General features: G+C 42.8%; 2 protein-coding genes across 4 annotated transcripts in view; one reads left to right on the top strand and one right to left on the bottom strand.

The window, feature by feature from the left end:
- Window positions 1-11,250, bottom strand: part of strn (striatin, calmodulin binding protein) — an 85,116-nt gene extending 73,866 nt beyond the window's left edge. For 2 of the 3 annotated variants that reach the window (XM_047044317.1, XM_047044318.1), the window contains exon 1: window positions 10,898-11,250. In XM_047044317.1, coding sequence (XP_046900273.1) covers window positions 10,898-11,113 — 216 coding nt within the window. In that variant the 5' untranslated portion in view covers window positions 11,114-11,250. The remainder of the gene's footprint in view (window positions 1-10,897) is intronic. The other variant, XM_047044319.1, reaches the window with a different exon arrangement.
- Window positions 11,251-11,758: 508 nt separating this feature from the next.
- Window positions 11,759-12,791, top strand: map1lc3c (microtubule-associated protein 1 light chain 3 gamma). The gene is made up of 4 exons (XM_047044321.1): window positions 11,759-11,894; window positions 11,985-12,040; window positions 12,117-12,223; window positions 12,457-12,791. Exons 1-4 carry the CDS (start codon window positions 11,783-11,785, stop codon window positions 12,629-12,631), a joined length of 450 nt encoding a protein of 149 aa, XP_046900277.1. The 5' UTR covers window positions 11,759-11,782; the 3' UTR covers window positions 12,632-12,791.
- Window positions 12,792-13,024: the final 233 nt, after the last annotated feature.

Below are 13,024 nucleotides of genomic sequence, written 5' to 3'. Positions count from 1 at the left end.
GGTGGAGGAAAACCTGAAGCAAAAAGGAATGGTTCGCAGGCAGTTTCCCGTCAGGTTGGCTTTTGCATGTACAATTCACAAAGTCCAAGGAATGACAACACAATCTGCAGTGGTTTCGTTAAAACGTGTCTTCCAACCCGGAATGGCTTACGTGGCTCTGAGTAGAACAACTTCACCTCAAGGACTGAAAATGACGGACTTTGATGAGAAGAAGATATTTTGTGATCCTGCAATCACAGCATCACTGGACTCAATGACAAGAGCATTGTTGGACAGCACTATGCCACTTATCAAGTATCAACAGACCACAAACGAGACGCAAACATTGACAATAATCCACCACAACACGGAAGAATTACCAGCTCACATTGAAGATATCAAGTCTCATCATCAGTTAACACTTGGAGATGTTTTATGTTTTACCGAAACTCATCTATCAGGATCTTTTGTTGCTGAAAGTCTACAGCTGGAGGGCTACAACATGTTCACACGCAACAGACACCTCTCTTACACCAACCTATGTCGCTATGTGTCGCTGTGTCGCTATGTATGTCAGAAAACATTACCATGCCTGTGAAAAGCAGTATCTTCAAAAGACCGACTTGGAGTTTTTGGTTGTCAAACTGGAGTCCCCTGTCAAAGCTTTGATTGCTGTTGTGTACAGACCACCGGATTACAATATGGGCCACTTCCTTTCAAACCTGCAAAGCCTCTTGGAATCTTTAGACGTTATGGATTGCCAGCCTATCGTACTTTGTGGAGATTTCAACGAAGATTTTCTGTCCAGTGGAAAAAAGCCAATATCCAACCTTCTTCAGTCAAGAGGATACACACAACTGGTCAGAGAGGCCACTACTGAGAGGAACACATTGTTGGATCATGTTTACATCTCCAGAGCACAAGACTGTCTCCAATCAGGATTATTGCAAACTTACTACAGCTATCATGATCCTGTATATTGTATTCTAACGTCTAACATCTAGAGCAAAGAAACTTGACTCTCCAAACACAGTAAGCGGCTCCGAAGTCTTCCAACACTTCCACCACTTGTCATCATTTGGATAGTACGCCTCCAACCCTCCATTTCACGTCGACCTAAGTCTACGCCACAAGAACCCACCATCATGTCCAGCCTTCAAAACCAACTCAGAACGCCACAGCAACCTACCAGCCACTCAACAGCCTTCCAAATCAATGCAAGATCACAGCACAGCAGCAGTTTGTCACGCCATGTCAAAGGACCAACAAAGCAACTCACCACCACACGACAACCAACCAGCACTTGTCACCATAGGGATAGTACGCCTCCAACCCTCCAATTTACGTTGTCTGATCAAGTGGGCCTGTGCGGCACTGACAGACCAACCAGCACTTGTCATCATATGGATAGTACGCCTCCAACCCTCCATTTCACGTTGTCTGATCAAGTGGGCCTGTGCGGCACTGACAGACCAACCAGCACTTGTCATCCTATGGATAGTACGCCTCCAAACCTCCATTTCACGTTGTCTGATCAAGTGGGCATGTGCGGCACTGACAGACCTAACTCTGGTGTATTTTCTAATGACATCTTGGTAATATGAGACGGGGGGCCCTAATAGAGGGTGACTCCTTGTTAAGCCAAGGTGTCACGCTATAACCACAAACCAGCAAATCCACACAGCCATGACAAAGGACCAACCAAAGAACGGACCAGCAAAAGCAAACAAAACAGCATGTCATATTATGTTATGTTTTCCCTTAGGATAAAAAAGAAAATGTTTTAGTCATGTCCATATATGTCTAAATATGTTTTGCCTGTACAGCACTTTGGTCAACAAACGTTGTTTTTAAAGGTGCTTTATGAATAAACTTCTTTCTCTATGTTCGTAGTGTTACAGTTTTATTCCCCCCCCCCCCCCCCCCAAAAAAAACAAAAAGATTTTTTTTTTTACAATCTGTTGACGTTCACTGTATTACAGTTCATGTTTGTCTATCCCCACCCCAAAAAAAACAACATTTTTACCACCTGTTGTTAACTTTGTTATAGTTCATGTTGTTCTACCCTCCCCCCCACAAAAAAAAAAAAAAAAAGCTTTTTTACAATCGGTTGATGTTAAATTTGTTATAGTTCATGTTGTTCTACCATCACCCCCCACCAAAAAAAGAAAAAATATATTTTTACAATCTGTTGATGATAACTTTGTTATAGTTCATGTTGTTCTACCCCCCCCCCCCCCCCCCCCCCAAAAAAATGATGTTTATTGTGTTATATTTCATGTTTTAACGTCTGTTGTTTTGTCACCCTATTCAGTAGGTGTTGCGGGCAACTGTGGAGCAGTGATCAGGCACCACCTCAAGATTTATAGCTTATGTTCATTTAGTTACAGTTTGTGTAAATGTTGTAAATGTGTATGTATTTTGTATCCATCTTGTACACTAGGAGCAGTGAGCAGCTGCAGAGCATTGACTGGTGACCAACTCCAGATCCATTTCCAAATCTCACCACTGGTCATTCTGGAAAAGTGTGTACAAGTCTCAATTATCCAGATAAATTAAAGCGCACCAGTTCTCAATGTGCTTGTGATTCCTTTCACATTGATTATGAGATACAGGTGCTACAAGGGCACCAATAATAACCATTTAGGACAGTATTTATAATAAAATAATTTAAATGTAGCTGTTGTTGAAATAAAATAAACCTGAACTTTACCAGAAGGGATTTCAAGTGTGCTTTTTTAAATATTTTTTTGTGTAAATCTGATACCTTTTGTGGGACACACTTAACCCCAAATATATATGATGCTTGGAATTATTCAATATAAATTCAAATATCCACTTTAGATAGACTTGTTGCTGGAAATCTTAAACTGGAAAATTGTACTTGTTTTGAAGAAATTTTATTTTAAAAAATGTAACACAAATGTCATGTCATAAGGTAGAACATGTTCTTTAAACAACATTCCCATATCCTTTTGGTTACTCAAGGCTATCTTTCTGTCGCTTTGGGTGAGTAATTTGTATATATATGTTGCTTATCAACTGGAAAAAAAATTGGTTATATGGTTAATTAAAAGTGTACAAAATTACACGTCAACTAATGGTTGCTTTCCAGGAATTAGTAACCAGAAAACGGGACGAGTTGACAAACAACCTACACAAATGTTCTTTACTGTCTAACACCAATGTAAAAACACACTGAATGGTTGATATCAGTTAACACCAGGAGACTATGGGCAGCTGGGGCAGCCGCAAGCACACCCTCACAATTTCCCTAGAAATTGTATGCTCTCTAGTTCATTTTATACTTACACCCACCTGGTACTTAATTTATTTTCTGACCTGTTTTATAGTGTATTGTATATTATGTTTTGCTAGTATGTACTTTCGTCAGTATGTGCACTGACGTAAAGGCGGGCTGCTGTAACAAAGAGTTTCCCTTCGGGGATTAATAAAGTATTTCTGATTCTGATTCTTATTCCTTCTGCCGTGCCCTTTGACTTTCTTCCTCCTCTTCAACTAGATCCTATTATTTGAAATGTATTCGTTCCAAACCTCCCAGATTAAAGTGAGACAGTGCTGCACATCAGCAATGGTGTTTCTGTAAAACAGAACTTCCATCCTTTTAAAGGATGGAAGTTAAATTTTTTGAAAATTGCTAAATATTCAAACTATCTGTCGTAATTTCAGATAGCTACGGAGAACTACGGAGAGCTATGGAGACCCCCTTGGCTGTGATTGGTCAGTATTAAGAACCGCTTGCGTCAGGGGCGGGGTTGCAGTGAAATACAGGATGAACGGAATCCTTTGACCGCCATTGTTGTAAGTTTTTACAATTCACATTTCAGCTAAACAGTTCATGTAAATCAGCATCTGAATTAAAATGTGACGAAAAATGGGCAGTGTAGTTTCTGAAAATGTGCATATTTTATTGATGAAATGGCTAATTTGTAAATTTGCTCCGACTTCTCGGTAACCTAGGTAAATAAACACTCGACGACGTCTTACAAAAAACAGTTGCGCCACCTACTCTTCTGGCGGTGAATTGTTTTCAGCACCCACAGCCTAAGGAGAACCATAAACGCAATCTATCCGTCCGTATCCGTCCGTATCCGTGCTTATCCGTGCGCCCGCCCATCCGTAAACGGAGACGCAGAAGCATATTTCGGCCTTTACTCAGTCCTATTTTCTCTCTTCCATTTCAAAACGCCAGTCTCCCTTCTCTGCAGAACGCATTGGTCTCACAAACTAGCCCCCCCCCCCCCCACCTTAACTAACAAATTTATTGCGGGAAAACCTGCAGGCAATAATCAAAACCTGTAGGACACACATTCTGTAGGCCTCCCTGTTTATAATCTTCTTTCGGTATCAATGTTATTTTCAAGGGCAGAATTGATCATTGTAACAACATAATACATGGCGTATACACCACTGTCCGAGACTCCGGGGAAGGTATGTTTTGTTGCCAAGGCAATCTGTTGTGTTGCTGTCAGAAGAGAGTGTTGTAACTGCGCTGAGGCGTGACCACGGGTGTTGTCTGGGGGCGCCGTTTACATTAGACAGAAAAATAAGCAGGTGCGCATACCATTCCTTACAAGGAAGCGTAGAACAGGAGGTCCACGCCTTAGAGGTATATCTAAACCAGGCCTGTGTTGTTGACAAGAGCATGGGAGCGCCAACGTGCAACAATAGTCTTTATCATTGCCGGAACACTTCCCAAACGAGAAGTTGACATGCTGGTTCAGCTGTTAAACCTGTGTCCTACTTTGCGTTTTCCCAGCAAATCCACCTGATTTCACTAAAACATTGTACACATTGTGTTGCCTTTACAGATTTGGATGTGCTGAAGGCTGTGGTAAAAGTCTCTGGTGTCCGTGTGTCCGTTGGGGCTTCTGGGACTTCAGCTCCAAATGTTTTCTCAAAAGCCCCAAATATTTTAGGTAAAAATGTGGTTGTAATTTTCTGCAAATATAACAATATGAGTCCAACATAATGTTTATACTACATAAAACCCCCCAAAATATTTTGCGCTCAAATTAATGCCCAAAAATATTGCACGCTACGCACACTCGCATTACCTGTGGAAGTTCAAATCGAAGATCACATCAAAACTTGACTAGGTCCTAGATTGGGGCTAAGCCCTGAATGTTTTTTACGTCTGGCTCCGCCCCGGGTTAGGACATCATCATGAACAAACAATCTGCTTTAACAAACTGTAAGAGGCAGGCTTAGATTCTCGTGTAAAATAAATATTTACATCCGGCATACATAGGGAAATGTTGTGACAACTAAGTAAAGACATTTACGTTGAACTGGAGTAAGCTTTCTTTCAGGGCACTTTGTCTATTCTCCCCCTCTCAATGATTGATCCAGGGGTCAGAGTGACTGCTTATGGATGCACTACTTTGTTGTCAAATGGACTCCAAGCTTCCTGTATTTATGAACATGTTTTGTGGTAGATCATTTTTAATTGGTAATTTTAAAAGTAGATCACAAGCCAAAAAAGTGTGGGCACCCCTGCTCTACACTGAGTTGCCAAGCTTCTGTCCTGGTCGTCTGTTGGTCTTGTGAACAAGCCTTGTGAGCGTCAGAATAAAATGTTAATGTGCAGTCTACAGTATGTTGTAGGTCTATCAAATCTCAGCCAGTACAGTCATTATGTAGCCTGGCTGCCAGCCCAACTTCTCCCCGCCCCAAAAAAAGTTTGGGAAGTTGGGTCTGGAGGGTCTCGTATTGGGGACAACTACAGAAAACCAGAATCGGGACGGACCAATGAAATTGCCAGGGCAGGCTTTATACGATGATGGACAGATGATCAACAGTAACGTAATCAACAACGTCACGAAAGAGCGCTTGGGTTGAATTCGTTTTCAACAAACAACATATTACGTTGCTCTGATTGGTTGTAGGTCTATCCAATTGAGCGAAGAGGCATTTGTTTTACGAGTTCGGTTGAAACACGCCCCGTAGTCACAGCCCAACGGAGAGTTTTCAGACTCATATTCTGACTAGAATTATGAGTATGACAACGTCAGGCTAGTCATTATGGGCATGTTAATTTGATCCTGTATACCACACCATTAGAAGGTACAGATGTATATAAACACAAAAATCATTAAAATAAGGAGTTTGAGTTTAAGTGTGTGTTGTACCATGTTGGGGGCTTGCATTATCTAGCATCATGCTAAGCAGATGGGCAAATCACATCTGAGGCAATTACACATCTGTCTCAGGCAATATCATTTAATTAGTGCAAAAACAATTGGATAAAAAAATATCTGTGAGAAGATAAGGGTATGGGAATGACATGTTAAACCAGCAATGAGGCCTGGGGGGCTTCTCTGGCCCCCTGTGACATTTTAAGCGAGCATAATTTAGGTACATTATACTCAGTGGGCTCAAAGCAGTGCAAAGCAGTGATGTTGGTAAATCATAAAAACTCCTGTGTCATTATGCAGGACAATGATACACTGATTGAGATGTTCAGTCAGGGGACGCAGGTAGTATGAGCGTTGATGTTATGAGTGTCCAGACATATCCTCATGGCTGTAGGGTTCTGCTTTGTGACAGCTCTCTTAACGACAAACCCAACTTGATATAAGAGGCAGAGAGCTTATATATCACAACTAAGATCAGGAGCATTTGGAACGCACTTAACGGAAATGTCAAGAGTATGAGAATTCCTGGTCTTGAATAGACCACCCTTTTAACACTTATGAGGATGATAGGATGTGTGTAGTATGACAGTTATATTGCTGACTGACGCAAGTGCACTTCGGAGTCTCCTGCCTGAACCAGTTTCACCTGTTTATTTTCAGAGCTTTGGACTTGGACCAGAATTTTTTTTTCATACTGCAGTTTCTCTAATGAAGGGGAACTAGCATTTGCTGATTACAATAGGAACTGTGTCAAGTGGGGGGGGGGGGGGGGGGATGGGGGATTATTGAATGTCAAGATAATAGCTAGGGATATATAGTTACAGGATGTGACAATGAAGTCTCCATTATAGCAGTTCCTCTTCATCTAGGCTGAAGCATAGTAGACATTAAAATGACACTGACTGGGCCTGACATAGTGGGCCCACAGTCTAACAACTCAAGTTATGTCCTTGCCTCTGCCCATCCAGAAAGATCCTTCCAGTAATTCAAATTTTAATCACCTGTACAACAAACGGTGTAAATGTGGAGGGCTAGTCAGGTGGGAGGCTGATTATTATACCAGACAGGCTTACTCATGAGGTCCTACACTAAAACTACAGTAAACCAAATGGCTTTTCATCACTCCAACTGTACAGTACAGAAACTATGGACTCACACTCCATTTGCTCAGAAAGCATAGCACGACGGTCAGTGGAAGACGTTGGAATGCACTCATAAATTAAAGATAAAATGGGCCAGAAAAGTGTGGGGATACACAAATCCACCCAAAATGAGCAGCATTTCCAGAACTTTTGTCTGGAACGCCTGACAGGCTCAATCCCACGCCTTCTAGGCCATTTCCAGGTGGTTGCTCGGAATCGAGGGCAGTCACAATCCAGAGTCTATTCCTGTGAAAAGCTCAGGGCTGTGTTCAAAATCAAAAAGAGGCAAGCAATGACTCAATCCCCAAAGCCTGCTTTTGGGGAACTGCAAGAGATTGAAGATCCTGGGGATGCTCCAAATCAGGAACAGGAGGATTAGAAGACCACTGTCTGAGGAGCTGAAATCTCTAGAAACTGAAATGGCAGCTTAGTGAGCCAGGTCAGGGAACCTGTATAAGCAGAAACACAGCACTATAAAGTGACATAAAAATTTAAATACTAGTGGTGGGCCGTTATCGGCGTTAACATGCTGCGTTAACGTGAGACTCTTATCGGGCAATAAAAAAAATATTGCCGTTTCTCAAAGTTGGGTTCGGAGCTGGGTATCAACTACGCAAGCTATGATGACTTTCACCTTGATATTTTAGCGCAGATGTATACCTAGCCGAATTGCACTGTAGAGGGTGAGAAATTATGAGAAAGAAGTGATGCGGGCTCTGCATCGGTCCGTCGTGGTGAAGAAGGAGCTGAGTCGAAAGGCGAAGCTCTCTATTTACCAGTCGATCTACGTTCCTACCCTCACCTATGGTCACGAACTATGGGTAGTGACCGAAAGAACGAGATCGCGAATACAAGCGGCCGAAATGAGCTTTCTCCGCAGGGTGTCCGGGCTCTCCCTTAGAGATAGGGTGAGAAGCTCGGTCATCCGGGAGGGGCTCAGAGTAGAACCGCTGCTCCTCCGCGTCGAGAGGAGCCAGCTGAGGTGGCTCAGGCATCTGATTAGGATGCCTCCTGGACGCCTCCCTGGTGAGGTGTTCCGGGCACGTCCCACTGGGAAGAGGCCCCGGGGAAGACCCAGGACACGCTGGAGGGACTATGTCTCTCGGCTGGCCTGGGAACGCCTTGGGGTCCCCCAGGAAGAGCTGGCGGAAGTGGCCGGGGGGAGGGAAGTCTGGGCCTCCCTGCTTAGGTCGCTGCCCCCGCGACCCGATCCCCGGACAAGCGGCAGATGACGGACGGACGGAGGGTGAGAAATAGTCTTCAAACCTGAGTGTATGCCTTGTGTATGAAATGACCACATCAAACGTGACGTGCTAACATGGATGCAGCTATGAAGCCGCCGGGTTTGCTTTAGGGAAAATGTATTTTTAAGACGCTTCCCAATGGAAACCTCGACAAGACTAAGGTTGTTTGCATCTTGTGCGATGCGGAATTAGTTTTATCTTCCAGTCTCAAATACCACCAAAGCGCAAAGCATCCCTTAGCTAATGCGGAAGATGCCGGGCCAAGCACTGATGTAGCGTAGGGGAAGAGTCGTCGTCAAACTACTATGTTTGAGTCCAACCGAGGCAAGCCCGTCAGTGTAACGGATTTAGAACCGTGAAACTCGCTCCTCAGGTATGTAACAGGCCACCAGCGTCAACGAAGAGCTAGCTTTTCTTTGGTGTAGTTGGTAGTGGTCACGCTTGGCGAGTGGCGAACGAGCCGTGTCGTGACGGAGCGTGGCTACAGCTGTTACATACCCGTCACATCAGCACAGCTCTATCAGCCAAGCTAACTAATCTCCTCGCTCACTTGGCTTGAGAAACCCATTCTCAAAGACTTACTTTTAATCATTATTTGGGTAGCACACATATTCTGAATACCTTCGGCAGAATTCAAATGAGCCATTTTAATCTAGATTAATTCCAAGATTACAGCGAGATTAATCTAGATTAAAAACATTAATATATGCCCACCACTATTACCACTATTAAATACACACATTTTACGGGAGATCTCCAAAAAGAAGTTAGTGAACATTTCCAGCTCTTTCTCCTATAATTCTGCTGCCAACTCGCGTTGTTGGCCTCTAAATGATATATTTATAGTGCAGGGTTAGGAAGGGAAGGAAGGAAACAAAGTTGTGATGACAAACTTCCTTTGGGCCACAGAGGGACTCAACAGAATCTCTCAGTGAACATGTATCCCACTTACACATCAAAGCAGAACTTAATCTTGGTGTCATGTTATAAGCTCTTAAAGACCGAAAACAGTTGACCTGTGCTGGTCGATAGTTTTGAGAGGGATATTTGATACTGCTAAGAAACATAAGAAACAACACATCATTCTTTTGAGGGAGAGGAAATGGTTGGCAAAAGGTTTAATGGGAAGCCTGTCGGTAACAGACAGTGCTTGATCAAGGTGCCATTCAAATGAGCTCCACAGTCATCCCCCTCATGGTACAGGCACTACACAGGTCTGCTTGTTGTTATAAGACCCCTAATGCAGGCCCAGTAACATCTTTTCAGTTTTCCTCAGGGCTGGTGTTATTCCTGGTCTGGTTCCTACAGGGAAACGCAATGCTTCATCGGAAACTGATCAGACTGTATATTCTACCCTTTTAATTCGATTTTCACATTAGATTAGCCTTTAATGGAATGCAGGGTGACTATGACAGTACATAAAATGTAAAGCTGCATAACAAAGGCATTTGGATATGGAAATAGTTTCTGAACCACTGGCAACACAGCAGCTCTCATTCCACATTGACATTTGTTGCTGCCATTGAGCTCCTTCTAGTCCGAAGCAATGAAGCAAAGGAAAAAGGGGCGGATGAGGGGGGGGGGGGGGTTGAAACATCTTCTAGCTTTCGTCTCTAGGCCTGGACACATGGGGAATGAAATCGGACACTGATTGAAGCCAATATTTAAAGTTAACAAGAGAGCAAATGCCATACATAGATATACATCATTAATTCCAGTAGGAATAAGCATGGCCATTGAAAGGGAATGCACTGTTTATGAATCCACTGTCATAAAAACATAGGTTGGCTGTAAATTATGTAACCCTCTGGCCATTTCATGAGAATGCACTTAGCACTGGTCTATGGGAGATGACTAGACGCACTCATGCATAGTTTGGCACAACAACTCACTGGCCAAGCTATGTTAACAACCTAGAGACACAACATTCCACACTCACCACAAGTCATGGGGTTACCTTAAAGCTGTTGTCAGCTATGAATGTATTCACCTTGGGTTGATGCTGCTCTGTTCTGGATGGTTATCTAAGGCTGGTCTGGTTGAAGGGGAAACTATTGATTTATTTTGATTGATATACCTTTATAGGTGAGCATTCCCCAAACTGCTTATTTTAAATTGCTGGTGTATTTGGAAAGCCCATTTCTCACATTTATAATGAGGTTTCAGTAGACTACACACTTGAATGCATACGTTGTGAACTCCTGGTCGCAGTGCTACTGTATCGTTTAACGTAATTCTCCCAACATTAGACTACTACGCAGCTGAGTGTAACGTAGTTCACGACAGAACGCGCGTGTATGTTTCCTTGCACAAACGACATTCTTTTAGCGGAGCTGTCATAGCGCCGTTAACATTACATTTAATGATTATTTACCTGCAATTCGGCTCTCTCCACCTCCCATTGCGCTCTTTCAACCTCAAAGCGGGCCCATTCGTGCTGTAGAAAGTGCAATATCCCCGGAATACTGTACTGAGCCCTTGCCGCCTCTCCGCCACCAACGTCGCCTGACTGTGGTACTTTGCCAGCGCCGGGCAAACCCGAGTTGTTATTATTGTTAAAAAATACACCGGGCCCTGCCTGTTCGTCCATGGCCAGGCCAGGTATGTGCCTTGGGTCAGTGAAAGCTGGCACGACTGCGCTCAGTCGGATGGGTTTTCTCTGTCGCCCTAGAAATATGAAAAGGAAGGAAATAGGTATCCAGAGCTTTCTACTGGGCAGGCACACTCATATCTGAAAGCTAGCTGTCAATTGGTGACGTACACTTGAACTCCCGCCCATACCAAGATATCCCTTTTTTCATTGGTTGATTTAAATGAATGACATAGGGACAAGCCAATTGGAAAGAAATGCGCGTGGTGTTGACATCCCTGTCAGCCTCAGCATTGTGGAATTTGGAGTTAAACCGTTTTCATGAGGCCTAAATCCATTAAACTTTTTATCGAGTGTTGGCTCCTGTTCCAAAATGTGTGCAGGATTTTTGGGCCAAATTGACCTTTACACATAGCTATTTCTTCTGTATAGATTTGACTCTTATCAATACATCCATCTGTCGATGTAGATATATATTAATTAATATAATAGCTTAACAAATGCCACACGGATTGATGATATCCGATCAGAACTACAACTCAATGGACAGGGTTTAGCTCTACATGGGCGCGGATAATTCATTGGTCAAGACCCCGTTGACCAAACCCTATGTTAATCAGGTGATACGTCATTGCAGCCACACTATTTAATTTCTTTTGGCAGGCGTGCATGGTCAACTTTTCTTCCCAGTGCACATTGAGAAATATAAAGCTGAATAAGACAATGCCTCCTTTCGAGAGACCACCACCTCAAAAACCATTTAAGCAGAGGAAAACCTTTGGTGATTGTTGTTCCTCGATTAACTTTTTCTTGGCATTGGGTAAGGTGTTATGAATCTGCATGTTTCTGATCCGTTTTCTTTCGTCAACAGCAACAAGAAAACTGGAGGTTGCGGGGATCCGATCAAAATTTCCGACTAAAATTCCGGTGAGTTTCAATGCCATTTAAAATAAATTGAGTTTAGATTGCACGACAAGCTTTGATCCAAGTTTTTCTTCATCAGGTCATAATTGAGAGGTATCAACGTGAGAAGTTTTTGCCGCCTCTGGATAAAACGAAATTCCTTGTCCCGCAAGAACTTTCCATGACACAATTTGTTACAATTATCAGGTAAGGGTATTAGTTGTGGAAGGACAGTATAGGCCTATGCCTTCTGACCCATAGGTTATCCATTGACAAGTCGTGCGTTAATGCATAGTTTCAAATCAGCTGATTTGTGTCAGCTGCGCACGTCTTCGACATGACTCATGATGACCTTGTTTCACAGAATGAGAAGCAGATTTACTCGTCTGCTTTTTTTCATTGCATCCATATTCTTAAAGTCAATTGGTTAATTGTTTTAGAAATCGGATGTGTCTGATGCCAAGTCAAGCCTTCTACCTGCTCATCAACAACAGTGGACTCGCCAGCATGTCTCTCACCATGGCTCAAGTATACAAAGACCATAAAGATGATGATGGCTTTCTTTACATGACTTATGCCTCTCAAGAAATGTTTGGCGATTCTATTGAATCTTGACCAGTTTGGAAAGTTGGGCGTTCCTAATAGTGGGTGATTAATGCTTTATGTACATAGAACATGAGTTTTGTATTGAACATTTTTTAATATCCCGTGAGTAAACTGTCTGTTTTAAATGTGAAGGTAATAAATTGTTTGCAGCTTTGTGGACATGGTTAGTATGTTTTTCACTCAGTCCATTATTTTTATGATAAACAAGTCCAGGCTTTCTTTAGTTCCTAATGTGGAATTTGGCTCTACCCTCTGTATTTACATGGTTACTGCAGATCCACTGTCAATTTGGTGAACTGTCTCCTCACACAGTCCACCTTAAGATGGCAGCATTGCTCATCTGCCAACTACTATTTAACATTCGTGCAGGTTTTATTTGTTTACAGTTTTTACGATTGTTAA

The sequence above is a fragment of the Hypomesus transpacificus genome, chromosome 21, assembly GCF_021917145.1.
Source record: "Hypomesus transpacificus isolate Combined female chromosome 21, fHypTra1, whole genome shotgun sequence".
Lineage (NCBI taxonomy): Eukaryota > Metazoa > Chordata > Actinopteri > Osmeriformes > Osmeridae > Hypomesus > Hypomesus transpacificus.
Note: the sequence above shows the minus strand (reverse complement) of the source record. Positions and strands in the feature narration are given on the sequence as shown.

Coding starts and splice junctions, on each gene's coding strand:
- map1lc3c (XM_047044321.1), top strand. CDS start 11,783: ATGGTCAACTTTTCTTCCCAGTGCACATTGAGAAATATAAAGCTGAAT. Junction 11,895..11,984: donor TAAGCAGAGGAAAACCTTTG/GTGATTGTTGTT, acceptor TTTCGTCAACAG/CAACAAGAAAACTGGAGGTT. Junction 12,041..12,116: donor AATTTCCGACTAAAATTCCG/GTGAGTTTCAAT, acceptor TTTCTTCATCAG/GTCATAATTGAGAGGTATCA.